The following is a 13,289-nucleotide window of genomic DNA, read 5'->3' on the forward strand; positions in this document are numbered from 1 at the left end:
CCTCACCACTAGAAAATCATGCGTCAGACCCCCCCCCCCCAAAATCATGAGATTAAAAAAAATCATGATTTTTAAGCCAATGAAATGTGGGTTCTCTTTATTTCCCTTTTGGTTTCTGAGCCTTTAAAGTGCTCTCAGGTCACACATCTGGCTGACAGCAGGAGTCCCAGCCACCTAGGTCTGACAGCAGGAGCCTCTCCTTGCAGGAGTCCTGGGAGGAGGGGCTCCCACTATTAGCCCTGGGGTGGGCTGACAGTGGGAGTTCCGGCTGCCCAGGGCGGGCTGGCAGCGATTTCTAAGTAAAATTATTAAGGCTGATTCATGATCTTGAGCTAGAACTCTCAAATGTCAGGTTCCCCCCCCCTGTCCCCCCCTCTTCTTCCCAGCTCTGGCTGAAACCCCCCCAAAAACCCAACATTTGAGAGTTCTATTGTGAGATCATGAGTCAGGTTTAATTTTACTTAGAAATCACATCTCTTGCGATTAATTTGTGAGAGTTGGCATGTCTGATACCCATCCCATACATACACCATAGAAAAGAATGAATGATCAGTAAGTTATTCGTTTTCAAATTATACCCCAACAAGCCATATTTTGTACAAAGATTATTACAAGCATGTGCAGGGTATGAATACAGGGGTTCTTAGTGTCACAAATGTCATTGCCATGTTTGCTGGAGACCTCACAAGAAATTAAAAACAAACCTAAAATGGTTTGAGTAGTTTAAAAGTAGTCTGGACAAACCATTCAAGAATAGCGTAGAACCTCAGAGTTACAAACACCTCAGGAATGGAGGTTGTTTGTAATTCTGAAATGTTCATAACTCTGAACAAAACGTTATGGTTGTTCTTTGAAAAGTTTACAACAGACCATTGACTTAATACGGATTTGAAACTTCACTATGCAGAAGAAAAATGCTGCTTTCCCTTTATATTTTTAGTAGTTTATGTTTAACATAGCATTGTACTGTATTTGCCCTTTTTTTCCCCCCTCTGCTGCTGCCCGATTCCATACTTCCGGTTCCAAATGAGGTCTACGGTTGACTGGTCAGTTTATAACTCTGGTGTTCGTAACTCTGAGATTCTACTGTATGTTGTAGATAATCTTGCTAATGCAGAATTGTTTAACAAGATGAGTTCTTAGAAATTAGATATGGTAAAGAGTAATTACACAGATAATGCATAGTTCATTTCTTTTTATATATGAAGAAAATGATTTATTGTTCTTAAAGAAAACTACAGAATATTCTTTCATTCTAACAGGAGGGAGAAAAATCACTCTGAGTGCAAAAATAAAGTATAATGCACACAAATGCCATACCAGGTCCACTTACTTGAAGAGCTAAGCTGGCTTAGAGCAGACTTTCCTCGTCTTGTGGATGGTGAAGAACTTAGATAACCCATATGACGCTGATAGTCCATCAACTGTTCAGAACGCTTCATACCAACTGTTGGTTTCACAGCTTCCAGTCTCTTTAGAAGAGCCTTAATTTAAAAAAGCCAGTTTTGGTTAAAGAAGCTATAAAGAAAATATTCACAAACAAATTAATTTATATTTGTATAAATCACAACACCCCACAACTGAAGTGTGATCTATAACTCTACACTCAATAAGTTAATTACCAGTGAAGTGATTCAATCTTATTCCATCCTTGGGTCCATTCCGCCCCCCCCCCACTCTTTTTGTTAAGCATATACACCTCTACCCCGATATAACGCTGTCCTTGGGAGCCAAAAAATCTTACCGCGTTATAGGTGAAACCGCGTTATATCGAACTTGCTTTGATCCACCGGAGTGCACAGCCCTGCCCCCCCGGAGCACTGCTTTACCGCGTTATATCCGAATTCGTGTTATACCGGGTCACGTTATATCGGGGTAGAGGTGTATTAAACTCAAATACTACATTTATTTTAAGTCCCTAAATTGTGTTTTTCACTGCACACTATATACAAAATGAGTGTCTGTATAGCCATTTAACTGTACTTTGTGTTTCTCAAAAACAAAATTAAATAAACCTATCACTACATGGGGAGAGGGTAAAAAGAGAGTGTGATTGTTTCAGACTAGTTTTCAGTGAGTGGCATAAGCAGTCATGGAATGTCAGCTATGTCAGTTTAAGTGCAATAAATCTATTAACATACTATAGTTTGCATATGGGAACCTGGAAATGTGCATTGAGAGAGCACAAGAGAGAAAGGACAAGTAGTTTTGGCTTAGTAGTATGTCATGTGTTTGCATCACGTGCCAGTCTGTTCATCATCAAATGGAAATACCTAGGTAAGCAAAAGTCAAAGGAAGGACTTTGGCTAGAAATAGCAACTGCTTAAAGCCAGTTGCAAAACATGAAATGTTAGACTAGTCTCTAAATGTTAGATCCAACTTTGTACATGATTTTGTCACCATCTCCTACACAGCTGCATAATTTTTGACCTGTGACAGGAATTATAAATTGATCATTCACTAATCCTGAAACTTTAAACTGTAAATTCTCAAAACATTTAATGAAACAGTCTACACAGGCAGGCTAATATAATGAACTGATATTCTTCTGTTAAAAGACAAACATGTATGAATTTACATTCCAATAATTGTATACGGTCTTTGTACAATTTACATACCAGGAACATCACAGTAACTTCAAGTATGCCTTAAACTTCATAATGACTGTTTATCTACTGGATATGCCCACATTACTCAAGAGAAAAACAAACATATGTTTCCTTTAAATTACATTTTTATGTATCAAATGTATTTCAAGCTGTTATGCATGTGTTCAGACAGGGAGCAAAAAAAGCAAACAATTTTAAAACATGCATCTTTCACAAGTAAGAAAGATGTTATTTTCCAAAAAAATTAAAATGAAGACAGATGAACATTATTGAAAATATTAACCCTTATTTATTGAGAGATCAGATACAGATTTTAAAGTGGTAGTGGCAGGTTCTACCCTGCCATAAGGGACCCTCCTGTAAGAGATGAGAGGGTAGCCTTCATCTGTCCTTACTCTCTGCTGAGAATTTCATCAAGGGTCATTATCTGGGGTTTTGCAATCCGGACAGCAGTCTTCTGCATATGGAAATGAACCTACCTGAACATTTGAAATGACAGTCCTGACCTACTGAATCAATGAAGAACTAATAGACACCTTATATTTGATGACCAACAGTGTAAGCCTTCTAGCACCTTACTAAACAAACAGTAATTTTAAGTTGAGTTTACTTTCAATTATTAAATATCTCCTGATTTTTAAAGTTAATATTTTCTTTAACACAATATCGTAAAATGTTCACTGAATAATGCTATGACTATTCTTACTTCTTCCCCACCCTTTAGTCTCTATGGCTCTGATCCCACACCATTCAAGTCAATGGGAGTTTTACCATTCACGTCAATGGTTGTAGGATCAAGCCCTATAAAATAAGCTTTTGTTGGTATAAGAGATTTCACAGATTAGGATTTGAGATAACAACATGGGGCCATTACATCCCTCATATTTTAAAATACATCAACACCACTCCTTACTCTTAAGAACTTGTATTGCAGCTATCATCATTTTAGCCAAGATGGACTTTAGAAACAAAGCTAAATCAATTAAAAAAAAAAAAAAATTAGGTCAGTGCTCAACAAATCAAGGCACCATGCTGTTTTCCCCTCATCTCTGAGGAACAATGCTAATGTAGTACATCTGTTACTGCCCCAGCCTGTGCCAGCCCAGGAAGCAAGAGATCAGAAAAGGTTATAAAATGGAATTTTTTCTCCCCCCATCACCATGTAAGATTAAGTAGATTTCAGATACTGGATTTAACATAAATAGGAGAAGAAAACAAGTGAAAGTTGTGTTATCTTCCAGCGTTACTGCACCTTCCTGTTCACAAAGCCTTACACTGATGAGTAAGACTCTTCCCTTTAGGAACAGGATCTACAGATTTCTGAAGAATTTCTAAAGCACAAACTGTAAACAGCGGAAGCAAGCACTGGATCACTGACATTTGGAAAAATGAAACAAAACAGAAGCAGTATAAAAGATTGGTGCTGCTTAGTGGCTTAAAATGAATGGCATTAATTCAACTTCCACCACAGTAAGTGAGCACTAAAACTAGTCTGGGTACTTTCTTTTTTCAAAAATTCAGTATATGTTCTTCTAAAGCCATTCCAGAGGGGGAAGGGAGAAGTCACAAGTAAAATTGAGTATCTAGCTCCATAAAGTTCAGTTTAGAGGAAAAGGTTAAGCTACTACTTTCCCTTGTCTTATGTTGCTCTTTGGATCTCTGTAGGCTTCAGTTTCACCATCCATTGAACGCCAAACAGCTGACCGTTGTGCCTCAACAGCTGTTCAAGTGTATTTATATTATGACGTCTCGAATTTCGTTCTTATTAGAACCACACTATTACTTTGCAGAGCAGAGAAAGAACAGAAGGTGCATTTGAGGACAGCTTCTTTTTGTTCCTCTGCATGGACTAATTTCTAATTTTTTTCCATTGTTAAAGTGGCATTAATTGGCTCTATACTTGTCAGTTAGTTGTAAGTAACTGATAAGCTCCAAAGTTCTTTCATCTATGACAAAGACTTAACGGAACTTTGCTAATTATTTTTGTGAGTAGGAGCCACGGGCAGCTCAATGAAAGAAAGCTGAGAAGATAAACAGCAGCATGAGCGAAAAGGACACAGTTTGAATATCAAAAGGAAACATTATTTACAGTACCTTCTCTAGCTTCAGTGAGTCTAGCCAGTCTATAATCATTATTTTTATTACTGTAGCACCTAGAATCCCCCATCCTGGACCAAAGACCCCGTTGTGCTAGGTAGGCACTGTACATACACAGAACAAAAAGACAGTCCTTCCCCCAAGAGCCTAAAATCTAAGTACATGCTAGGATCACAGTTATCCTACTTCATGTCGTACCTATTTGCATGGCACAAGCAATAGTGCTAATATCTGTGTAACAATCCAAGCAGCGCTGTAACTATGGCATTTTAGCACCCAGGATGAGCAAGCATATTTGTGCCCCCTACTGCTTCCCTCCCCTTCATTTCTCTGCCCCATTTTTCCACCCCCACAGCTTTGCGCCCTGGGCGTCTGCCCTGCCCTGGTAATGGCCCTGAATCCAAGAGCCTGATGTTCTCGCCTAGTGAGGGAAAAGTTACTACAGGAACTTCTCCATGTGGCAGGATTTCTAATGTTGGGAACTGCTGCCTGGATCTACACCTGACCTTGGGCTAGATCTGGACTCCTATCACAAGGTTGCCTTTAGACATAGGTTTTTATTATATTACCAGATTAAAGGAAAACCTAAATATTTTATTTTAGAAAAACAACTATGAAGCACAAAGCCCTAGGAAGTATCCCCCTTTGCTCCAGCCTCTGAGATTCTGCCTGCAGCTCAGCTTCTGAGGTCCTGCTGTATTCCACATTCCAGGAGACTCTGTCCTACAGCAATTGCATTCTGTTGAACTTTTTCCTTTGGACAAACGGGCTAGTGAGTTAACAGAGCACTCTCAGCATTGTTCCTGCTGCCCCTTAGATGTAATCACCAAGGCAAACACAAACAAACAACAGCCTTAAAAATCTACAGTCCTCTGACATCTATTCCCTCTCCAGCCTACCCAAAATGCTGCTACTAAAATCATCTCCCACTCCTTCCACTTCAACCCCATCACCTCAAGTCCTTTCACTAGTTTCCTATCTATTCCTTAGCAAAGGTCAAACTCCTCATCCTTACCTTCAGGGCTCTACACATCTCTGCTCCTTCCTACATCTCAGTTTCTAGCTTCTTGCACACCACATTTTGGTTGCTCCTCTCTAATGATCCCTTGTCTCCTCCTCATGACCTTGTGCCTTTTTCAGGGTGCCCTCAGCAGCTGGGACTGCCTCCTTCTTGTGCATCAAGCAATCTAACTTTCCTTCAGAAAACACTTCCTCAAAACTCAGCCTTCAGCTGGCTTTCCAACCCTTCTCTGCTCTAGCACTATCTACTAGAAAAAGTAAATAAAAAGTACCTTACCTACCTTGTCTCTCTCATAAAGCAATGCAGCATTTGCAAGAAAGCCAGATTGTATAAAAACACTCTCTCAACACCATCATCTCTCCTCACCTGCCCTACCCTCTAACCATCATAGAGTATTGTCATCAAGTTATCTACAGTAGAACCTCAACGTTACGAACACCCTGGGAATGGAGAGTGTTCGTAACTCTGAACAAAACGTTATGGGCTGTTCTTTCAAAAGTTCACAATTGAACATTGCATAGTAACATTTCAAAGCTGTATTAAGTCAGAAAAAAAAAAAGATGTTTTTAACCTCTTAATTTAAATAAAACAAGCACAGAGACAGTTACCTTATCTTGTCAATTTTTTTTAAACTTTCCCTTTATTTTTTTAGTAGTTTACATTTAACACAGTACTGTATAGTATTTGCTTTTTTTTCTTTTGTCTCTGCTACCTGATTGTGTACTTCTGGTTCCAAATGAGATGTGTGGGTGACTGGTCAGGTCGTAACTCTGATGTTTGTAATTCTGAGGGTCTACTGTACCTAATTCAGACTGTAAGCATCTCAGGAAGGACAGGGACTCTGAGTTATGTGTTTATAAAGTGCTATGCACATTAACTGTACTGTAAAAATAAGGATTCTTACATATCAACAGTCAGCGTCAGTGCAAGCTTCCCTGCACTGCTCTCCTCACCCAATATACTGTAACTGTTCTGGAAGGTATCATTTCCAAAGCTGAGAGGGTGGCTCTGACTAGGCCCATTCAGTTTCCTCCAAGGCTTCCAAATGGGCGAACTGATGCAAATTGTGATGGCCATTTATCTACCAGGAACTGGGCTGAGCAAACCAGCTCATTAAATGCAGGCCACCTAACAAGTGCCCACGAAAGCTTATGCTCTAATAAATTTGTTAGTCTCTAAGGTGCCACAAGTACTCCTGTTATTTAAGTGCCAGATGGTAATGATTTCTAATCATGACCAAACAGAGACACATTTAAAGTAGCGAACTATGTGTTTATCCCATTACTTTAGAGAACGTGAACTGATTCAGGGACTAGATGGTTAAGTATCTGTATGCTGGTGTTTTAAGGTCTCTGATTTATAGCAGGGGCTGGTAGCACTGCCTAGTAAGATTGCCCAACATTTCCCATTATAAGACCTTGTTTCAGTTGCACTTTGCCAGATTTTAACCATTCAGGCTGAAATTTCCCACGACAGGAGTTGGTCTCTGGCTGAATCTTTTTGGAAACTTGCAGCCAAAATGTCTCAGCCATTTCTGAGAATGAGGCTCAGGAAAATACATGTTTTTTCAGTGTTAAAAAAATATGACCACCTTTTCTTTGGAAACCTTTAGCAATCTCCTGCTTTGGAGCAGGTATTTGAAATTTGGCAGGTGGTGGCCTGTGCGTCAGGGATGGACCTTGTGCGGTCTCTGTAAAAATCCACCAACATTTGGCCAAGTTATATACTTTTTGGGGGGGGGGGGGGAAGAGAGGGGGAAATCACACTTTGAACATAAGCTCTAACAAGTCTCTGAGTAACAGCTAAAATCTGAAGATTTCATCTTCCCTGAGTATGCTCAAGCTTCTCACAGCTCCTAATGCTGACCAGACTGCAGCTGCACTGTCCTCAGAGTGCCTGAAGATGTCCCGCCACTCAAGGGCTACAGGGACTCAGAACTTTCCCTGTAATTGCTGCTTGAGGCCAGGGATGGGCCAGGCAGAAGAACCTAGAGCAGGGAACCTCTCAGTCCTGTGCACTCAGTGACCTCCTGCCCCTCAGGCAACATGCAGGGAGAAGGCATCTGATTCAAATGCAGAGGGCCAAAAGCCAGATCTAGGCTATTGCAGGACAGCAGATTGGGACAAGGCTGCTGGGTGACAGAGACTGGGACTTGCTAGGCAAGGAGACTAGTTCTAGGTACTGTGGAGGGAAATGGTAGAGTCAGGAAACCAGCGAGTGGAGGGAAAACAGATCAGATGAAGAGTGGCACTGGCAGGGCAAGAAGCCTGAGGGGGGAGGCTGGGTGTGGAGGAGGGAAGGTTGGGCAAGGAGACTGGGAGCGGGAGCAGAGGTGGGGGAGTCTGGAGCAGTCAGATTAAGACAGTGGGCAAGGAGACTGGGATTGGGTTGAAAAGCCTGAAGACTGGGATGAACTAGGTGCAGAGAACGGGACTGGACTGAGGAGCGAGTGGTGTGGTAGAGACAGGACCGGGACAGGGAAGAAGGGATGTGTGTCAAGCTTGGGGGGTGCGGGGGGAATGGGTAGACAGAGTCTGTGCCCACTAGAGAACACTCCCTTCCAGAGCCTGGAATGGAACCCAACATTCCTGACTCATCATTCCTCTGCTGTCAGCAAATACCTGTGAAATCCACTGGTAAAAAAAGTGTCCCATCCCCCTCTGGTGCTGGTCCACATGAGTCTATGAGGTGAATCTAAAGGTTCCAACCCTGCTTATGACCCATGTCAGTGTCAATATGATGCCACATGATGGAATCTTGGGGTGGGGGGAGGGGTGTCTGTTTTTAAACCCTAGGAAATTATATTCAAATATAAAAGCTATGTTAAAAGGGACATTATGAAGGTTACAAAGTCAAACACACAAAAGTTAGGACGTGTCAGAATTGAGGTTGCCTGTGCAACCTTTATTTGGCTCCCATGTGCATATGCATTATGATAGTCTTTAATTGCATGATCATATACTATTTTTTCCTCACCTGCTCTAGGGATGAATCAGAGTTGCGTATTGAAGTACTGGGACCCCTGCAGAAGATGGAAAATGTGTAGTGAATGAGGCAGGAGATTTCAGGAAGAGAGGGGATGGTCCCAAGGTTAAGGCAGTTGAATGTGACCTGGAGAACTAGATTCTACCCCTGCCTCTGCCACAGAGTGATTAAGTGATGCTAGGCAAGTCACTTAAACCAAAAACTTTTCACAAGTGATCACTAACGGTCTGGGTGTCTGACTTGAGACGTGGGGTCTGATTTGCTTAAGTGCTGAGCACTCACAGCTGCAACTGAAGTCAATGAGAGCTGTGCTGTGAATATCTGAAATGCTATATAATGCTAAACACTCTGAAAAATCTGGTCCTAGGTATCTCAAATTGGGCACCCAAAATTAGTGGACACTTTAGACCTTAATCTCTCTACGATTCAGTTTGCCATTTGTAAAATGGAATAATAAACCCCCTCGACTCCAGCACATGTTGTGAAAATAAATTCATTAATGCTTGTGAAGCATTCAGATGCTATAGTGATGAGGACCATGGAAAAGCCTATGAGGAAATTAATAATTCGGTCTTCAGAGCAGGGTTTGAAAAATGTGCAGTAAACACAGCATGGGGTGTGTTTACTGTACCCCGAACAATGAGGAGAAAAAAATATTGAAAAGTTGCTCATTAAGTGAGCACCGTCCATTCTGTGCACTGAATGAGCTAAGGGTCCTGTACAAAAAGAAACCAAAAACAATATCTCATAATGCATAGATATAAGGAGGCTGCATTAAAGGTTGCACAGGCAACCTTGATTCTGGCATTTCCTAGTTTTTGATGCTTGACATTGCAACCTTAAAAATGTTCCTTTAACATAGTTTATGCAGACTAGCAGTTTGCATAATAAAATAAACTTCCAACTCGTAAGGTACTTTAGGATACATTCCAGCCTATAAGCTTTAGCATGTTGACAATTGTGTACTAATTATATTTACACCACATCTGGTTTAATCTGTGTCAATACAGACAGATATATACCTGCAGAAGTTAAAATAAAATTATAACATAGCAGCAACATTTGTTCCACATTCCATTAGGAAAAAATAGGTTGGCAGACAAAAGAATACGCCAGACTTATTTTAGAAGGATAAAACAGTTTGTGATTCAATAGTAGCCTCTACTGGTCATTTACGTTTTGTTCTTGCTATTTCAGATAGCAGCCTATAACCTAAACAAAATGATCAAACTTTCCTGCTTACAAAAACAAAAATTAAAAGAAATAGCCAATGGGAAAAGTTTGACATCTATGAAGAATCAAATTGGAAAAAGAGGTAGTCATTAAAATGTCCACAGTAAGAAAGATCTGAGGGCTGTATTAGTGACATAGCTTTATTAAAAGAAGAGTGAAATATAACAAATTGAGTTTAGGACATGATTAAACATTTTTTTACAGCTGTAAGACAGCATGGCATCTTGGAGCAAATTCTAAAGAGTTATTTTTGAAGATTTATCAATTCATGTATTTCTATTCAGTTTTATGCTGCTGACACTCTAGGGCGGTGGCTCTCAAACTTTCCAAACTACTGTATCCCTTTCAGGAGTCTGATTTGTCTTGTGTACTCCCAAGTTTCACCTCACTTAAAAACTACTTGCTTAAAAAAAAAAAATCAGATATGAAAATACAAAAGCGTCACAGCACACATTACTGAAAAATTGTTCACTTTCTCATTTTTACCATACAATTATAAAATAAATAAATTGGAATATAAATATTGTACTTACATTTCAGTGTATAGTATATAGAGCAGTATAAACGAGTCATTGTCTGTATGAAATTTTAGTTTGTACCGACTTCACTAGTGCTTTTTATGTAGACTCTTGTAAAACTAGGCAAATATCTAGATGAGTTGATATACCCCCTGGAAGACCTCTGCATACCCCTGGTTGAGAACCGCTGCTCTAAGGGATAACTACTGTACAGAAGCATATGAACAATGAATATTTGTGGTACTTTTCTTCTTGGGCTAAAAGCAAACATCAGTAACATCTTCAGAAATATTTACCACACATTAAGGGAGTAATCTATGAAATGGCTAATTGAGTCTTAGAGTATGCAAATGTGAAGTCATTCACTTTTGATCCCAAAGATTCTAAGGCAATACATTGTTGGGTAATACTGACAAAGAAAGGTACTTGTGGATTCAAGTTAGCAGTAACAAAGATAGAAGTGCATCATAGGTGGTAAAAGAGACTAATTGGCACAATGTTTAGATAAGAAAAAAGGCAACAGTGTATCATGTAGTGATTGGGGTCTACCTGGAGCATGGCATCCGATTTTCAGCACCATGCCTGCCTAGAAAACATACAAACTCTGGAGAAGATCCTGAGAAGAACTACTAAATTTGTCAAAGATATGGGAACCCCAGCTACAGTGGCAGGCAGAAGAATCTAAGCTTACAACTGAGAAGCTGATGGGGTTAAGGAAATCTTATTGCAATGTACCTAAAAAGGGACCACAAAAACTTGAGTAGGGTCTTATTCCAAATAAGCAACAAACAAAATTAAGAGACTATGCAAAGTTTAGATATGTAGTATTCTGGCGCTCTGGAACTTTTATCAAGATGATTTTTTCAAGATGACAACCATGAGCACCACACATCTGTAACTTGTGCTTATGCCAAATTCTTCACAGTGAAATTACACTGGTCACTAAATCTCCAGGAAGTGTTTGTATCTCAGTCATAGCTATTAAAACTGGAAGTGAACGAAGGAAAGTATACACTTAAAATAGACAATTTTAGAAAGTGTCCCCCTTTTTTGGTTAGCCAATCAGCCAAACCAATTTCAATTTTCTCTGAATGTATTCACTATTTGCTAGTATTCACAGAACAATCTGAATGAAAATTTTCAGACTATGTTTTGTTTGCTTCTGTTGTTACCTGAGAAGTGTAGCTGATCACATACACTACATGTTACTGTTTCTGCTGCCTAACACATTTTAAGCAGGTGAACAAATAGTGAATAATGCATATGAATTTGAGATATAATGTTTTGTGCTATAATTTGCCCACAAGTCATTATAAATGAAACTCTGCACTTGTATATAATTTTTAAAATTATTTTACTATTTGACCAGCTGAAGCAATATCCTATTACAATTGAAACTGGATTCGTATATGTCACTAAAATGTGTTACTACAGTAACTCCTTGCTTAACGTTGTAGTTATGTTCCTGAAAAATGCTACTTTAAGCGAAACGATGTTAAGCGAATCCAATTTCCCCATAAGAATTAATGTAAATGGGGGGGGGGGGGGGGTTAGGTTATAGGGAATTTTTTTTCGCCAGACAAAAGATTTGTGTGTGTGTGTATATATTACACATACATACATACATACATATATATACACATACACATACATATACATACATACACATACACACACACACACACAGTTTAAGTTTTAAACAAACAATTTAATACTATACACAGCAATGATGATTGTGAAGCTTGGTTGAGGTGGTGAAGTCAGAGGGCAGAATATTTCCCAGGGAATGCCTTACTGCTAAATGATGAACTAGCACTCGGCTGAGCCCTCAAGGGTTAACACATTGTTGTTAATGTAGCCTCACACTCTACAAAGCAGCATGAATGGAGGGAGGGGAGACAGCAAGGCAGAGAGAGACAGAGACACACACTGTATGCGAGAGAGAGAGAGAGAGAGAGAGAGAGAGAGAGAGAGAGAGAGAGAGAGAGAGAGAGAGATATGCATTGCCCCTTTAAGTACATTGACTCGACTCTAAGTACATTGCCTTTTTAAGTAGATCAGCAAGTTGAGACAGGAGCTGCTGCTAGCAATCTCCCTCCGTCCTGAGCCCTGTTGTGTGTTCCCCCCGCCCCCCGCTCTATGGAGATGGAAATAAAGGAGCGGGGAGGGAGGGGGAACACCCTGACATTAGCCCCCCCCTCTTATCCTCCCAGTGCACAGCAAGCAGGAGGCTCCCGGGAGCAGCTCCAAGGCAGAGGGCAGGAGCAGCACATGGCAGTGGGGGGAGGGACTGCTGAACTGCCCGGCAATTGATAGCCTGCTGGACGGCTGCCGCACAAGGAACTTAGGGGAGCGGGGAACTGATAGGGTGGCTTCCAGTTCACCCTGGTTCCAAGCCCCCACCAGCTAGCTCCAATGGGCTGCTCTTCCTGCAAGCAGTGGACAAAGCAGGCGGCTGCTAAACAACATTATAAGGGAGCATTGTGCAACTTTAAACGAGCATGTTCTCCAATTGATCAGCAACGTAAAAACGTTAACCGGGACGACTTTAAGTGAGGAGTTACTGTATATAGGTTCAACATAATGGGACAAGCAGAGAGCTACAGATATTGAAAATGATGGCAGGTTATACACACAGTTATTTCTGATTCAGTTTATGTCATACGATTTATTCTTTGTGTATCAATATACTTAATGGGTTTTGTTGTCAGCATGTAGATAAACTAACATGTGCTGAGTTAGTTTAGTCTACTTAATCTGCCACCCAGAACTGAGGGTACATTAACTAGATTTAAATAGAAGCTGTTTCCCTCAAGTGGAACATTT

At 40.3% G+C, this 13,289-nt stretch overlaps 1 protein-coding gene across 1 annotated transcript in view; it reads right to left on the bottom strand.

Moving 5' to 3' along the window:
• CFAP97 (cilia and flagella associated protein 97) overlaps positions 1-13,289 on the bottom strand; it is a 35,441-nt gene that overhangs the window by 1,792 nt on the left and 20,360 nt on the right. Inside the window, exon 4 of the mRNA XM_065405593.1 lies at positions 1,334-1,484. Within this exon, the coding sequence (XP_065261665.1) occupies positions 1,334-1,484 (151 nt within the window). The remainder of the gene's footprint in view (positions 1-1,333; positions 1,485-13,289) is intronic.

Source organism: Emys orbicularis, chromosome 5 (assembly GCF_028017835.1).
Source record: "Emys orbicularis isolate rEmyOrb1 chromosome 5, rEmyOrb1.hap1, whole genome shotgun sequence".
Classification (NCBI taxonomy): Eukaryota; Metazoa; Chordata; order Testudines; family Emydidae; genus Emys; species Emys orbicularis.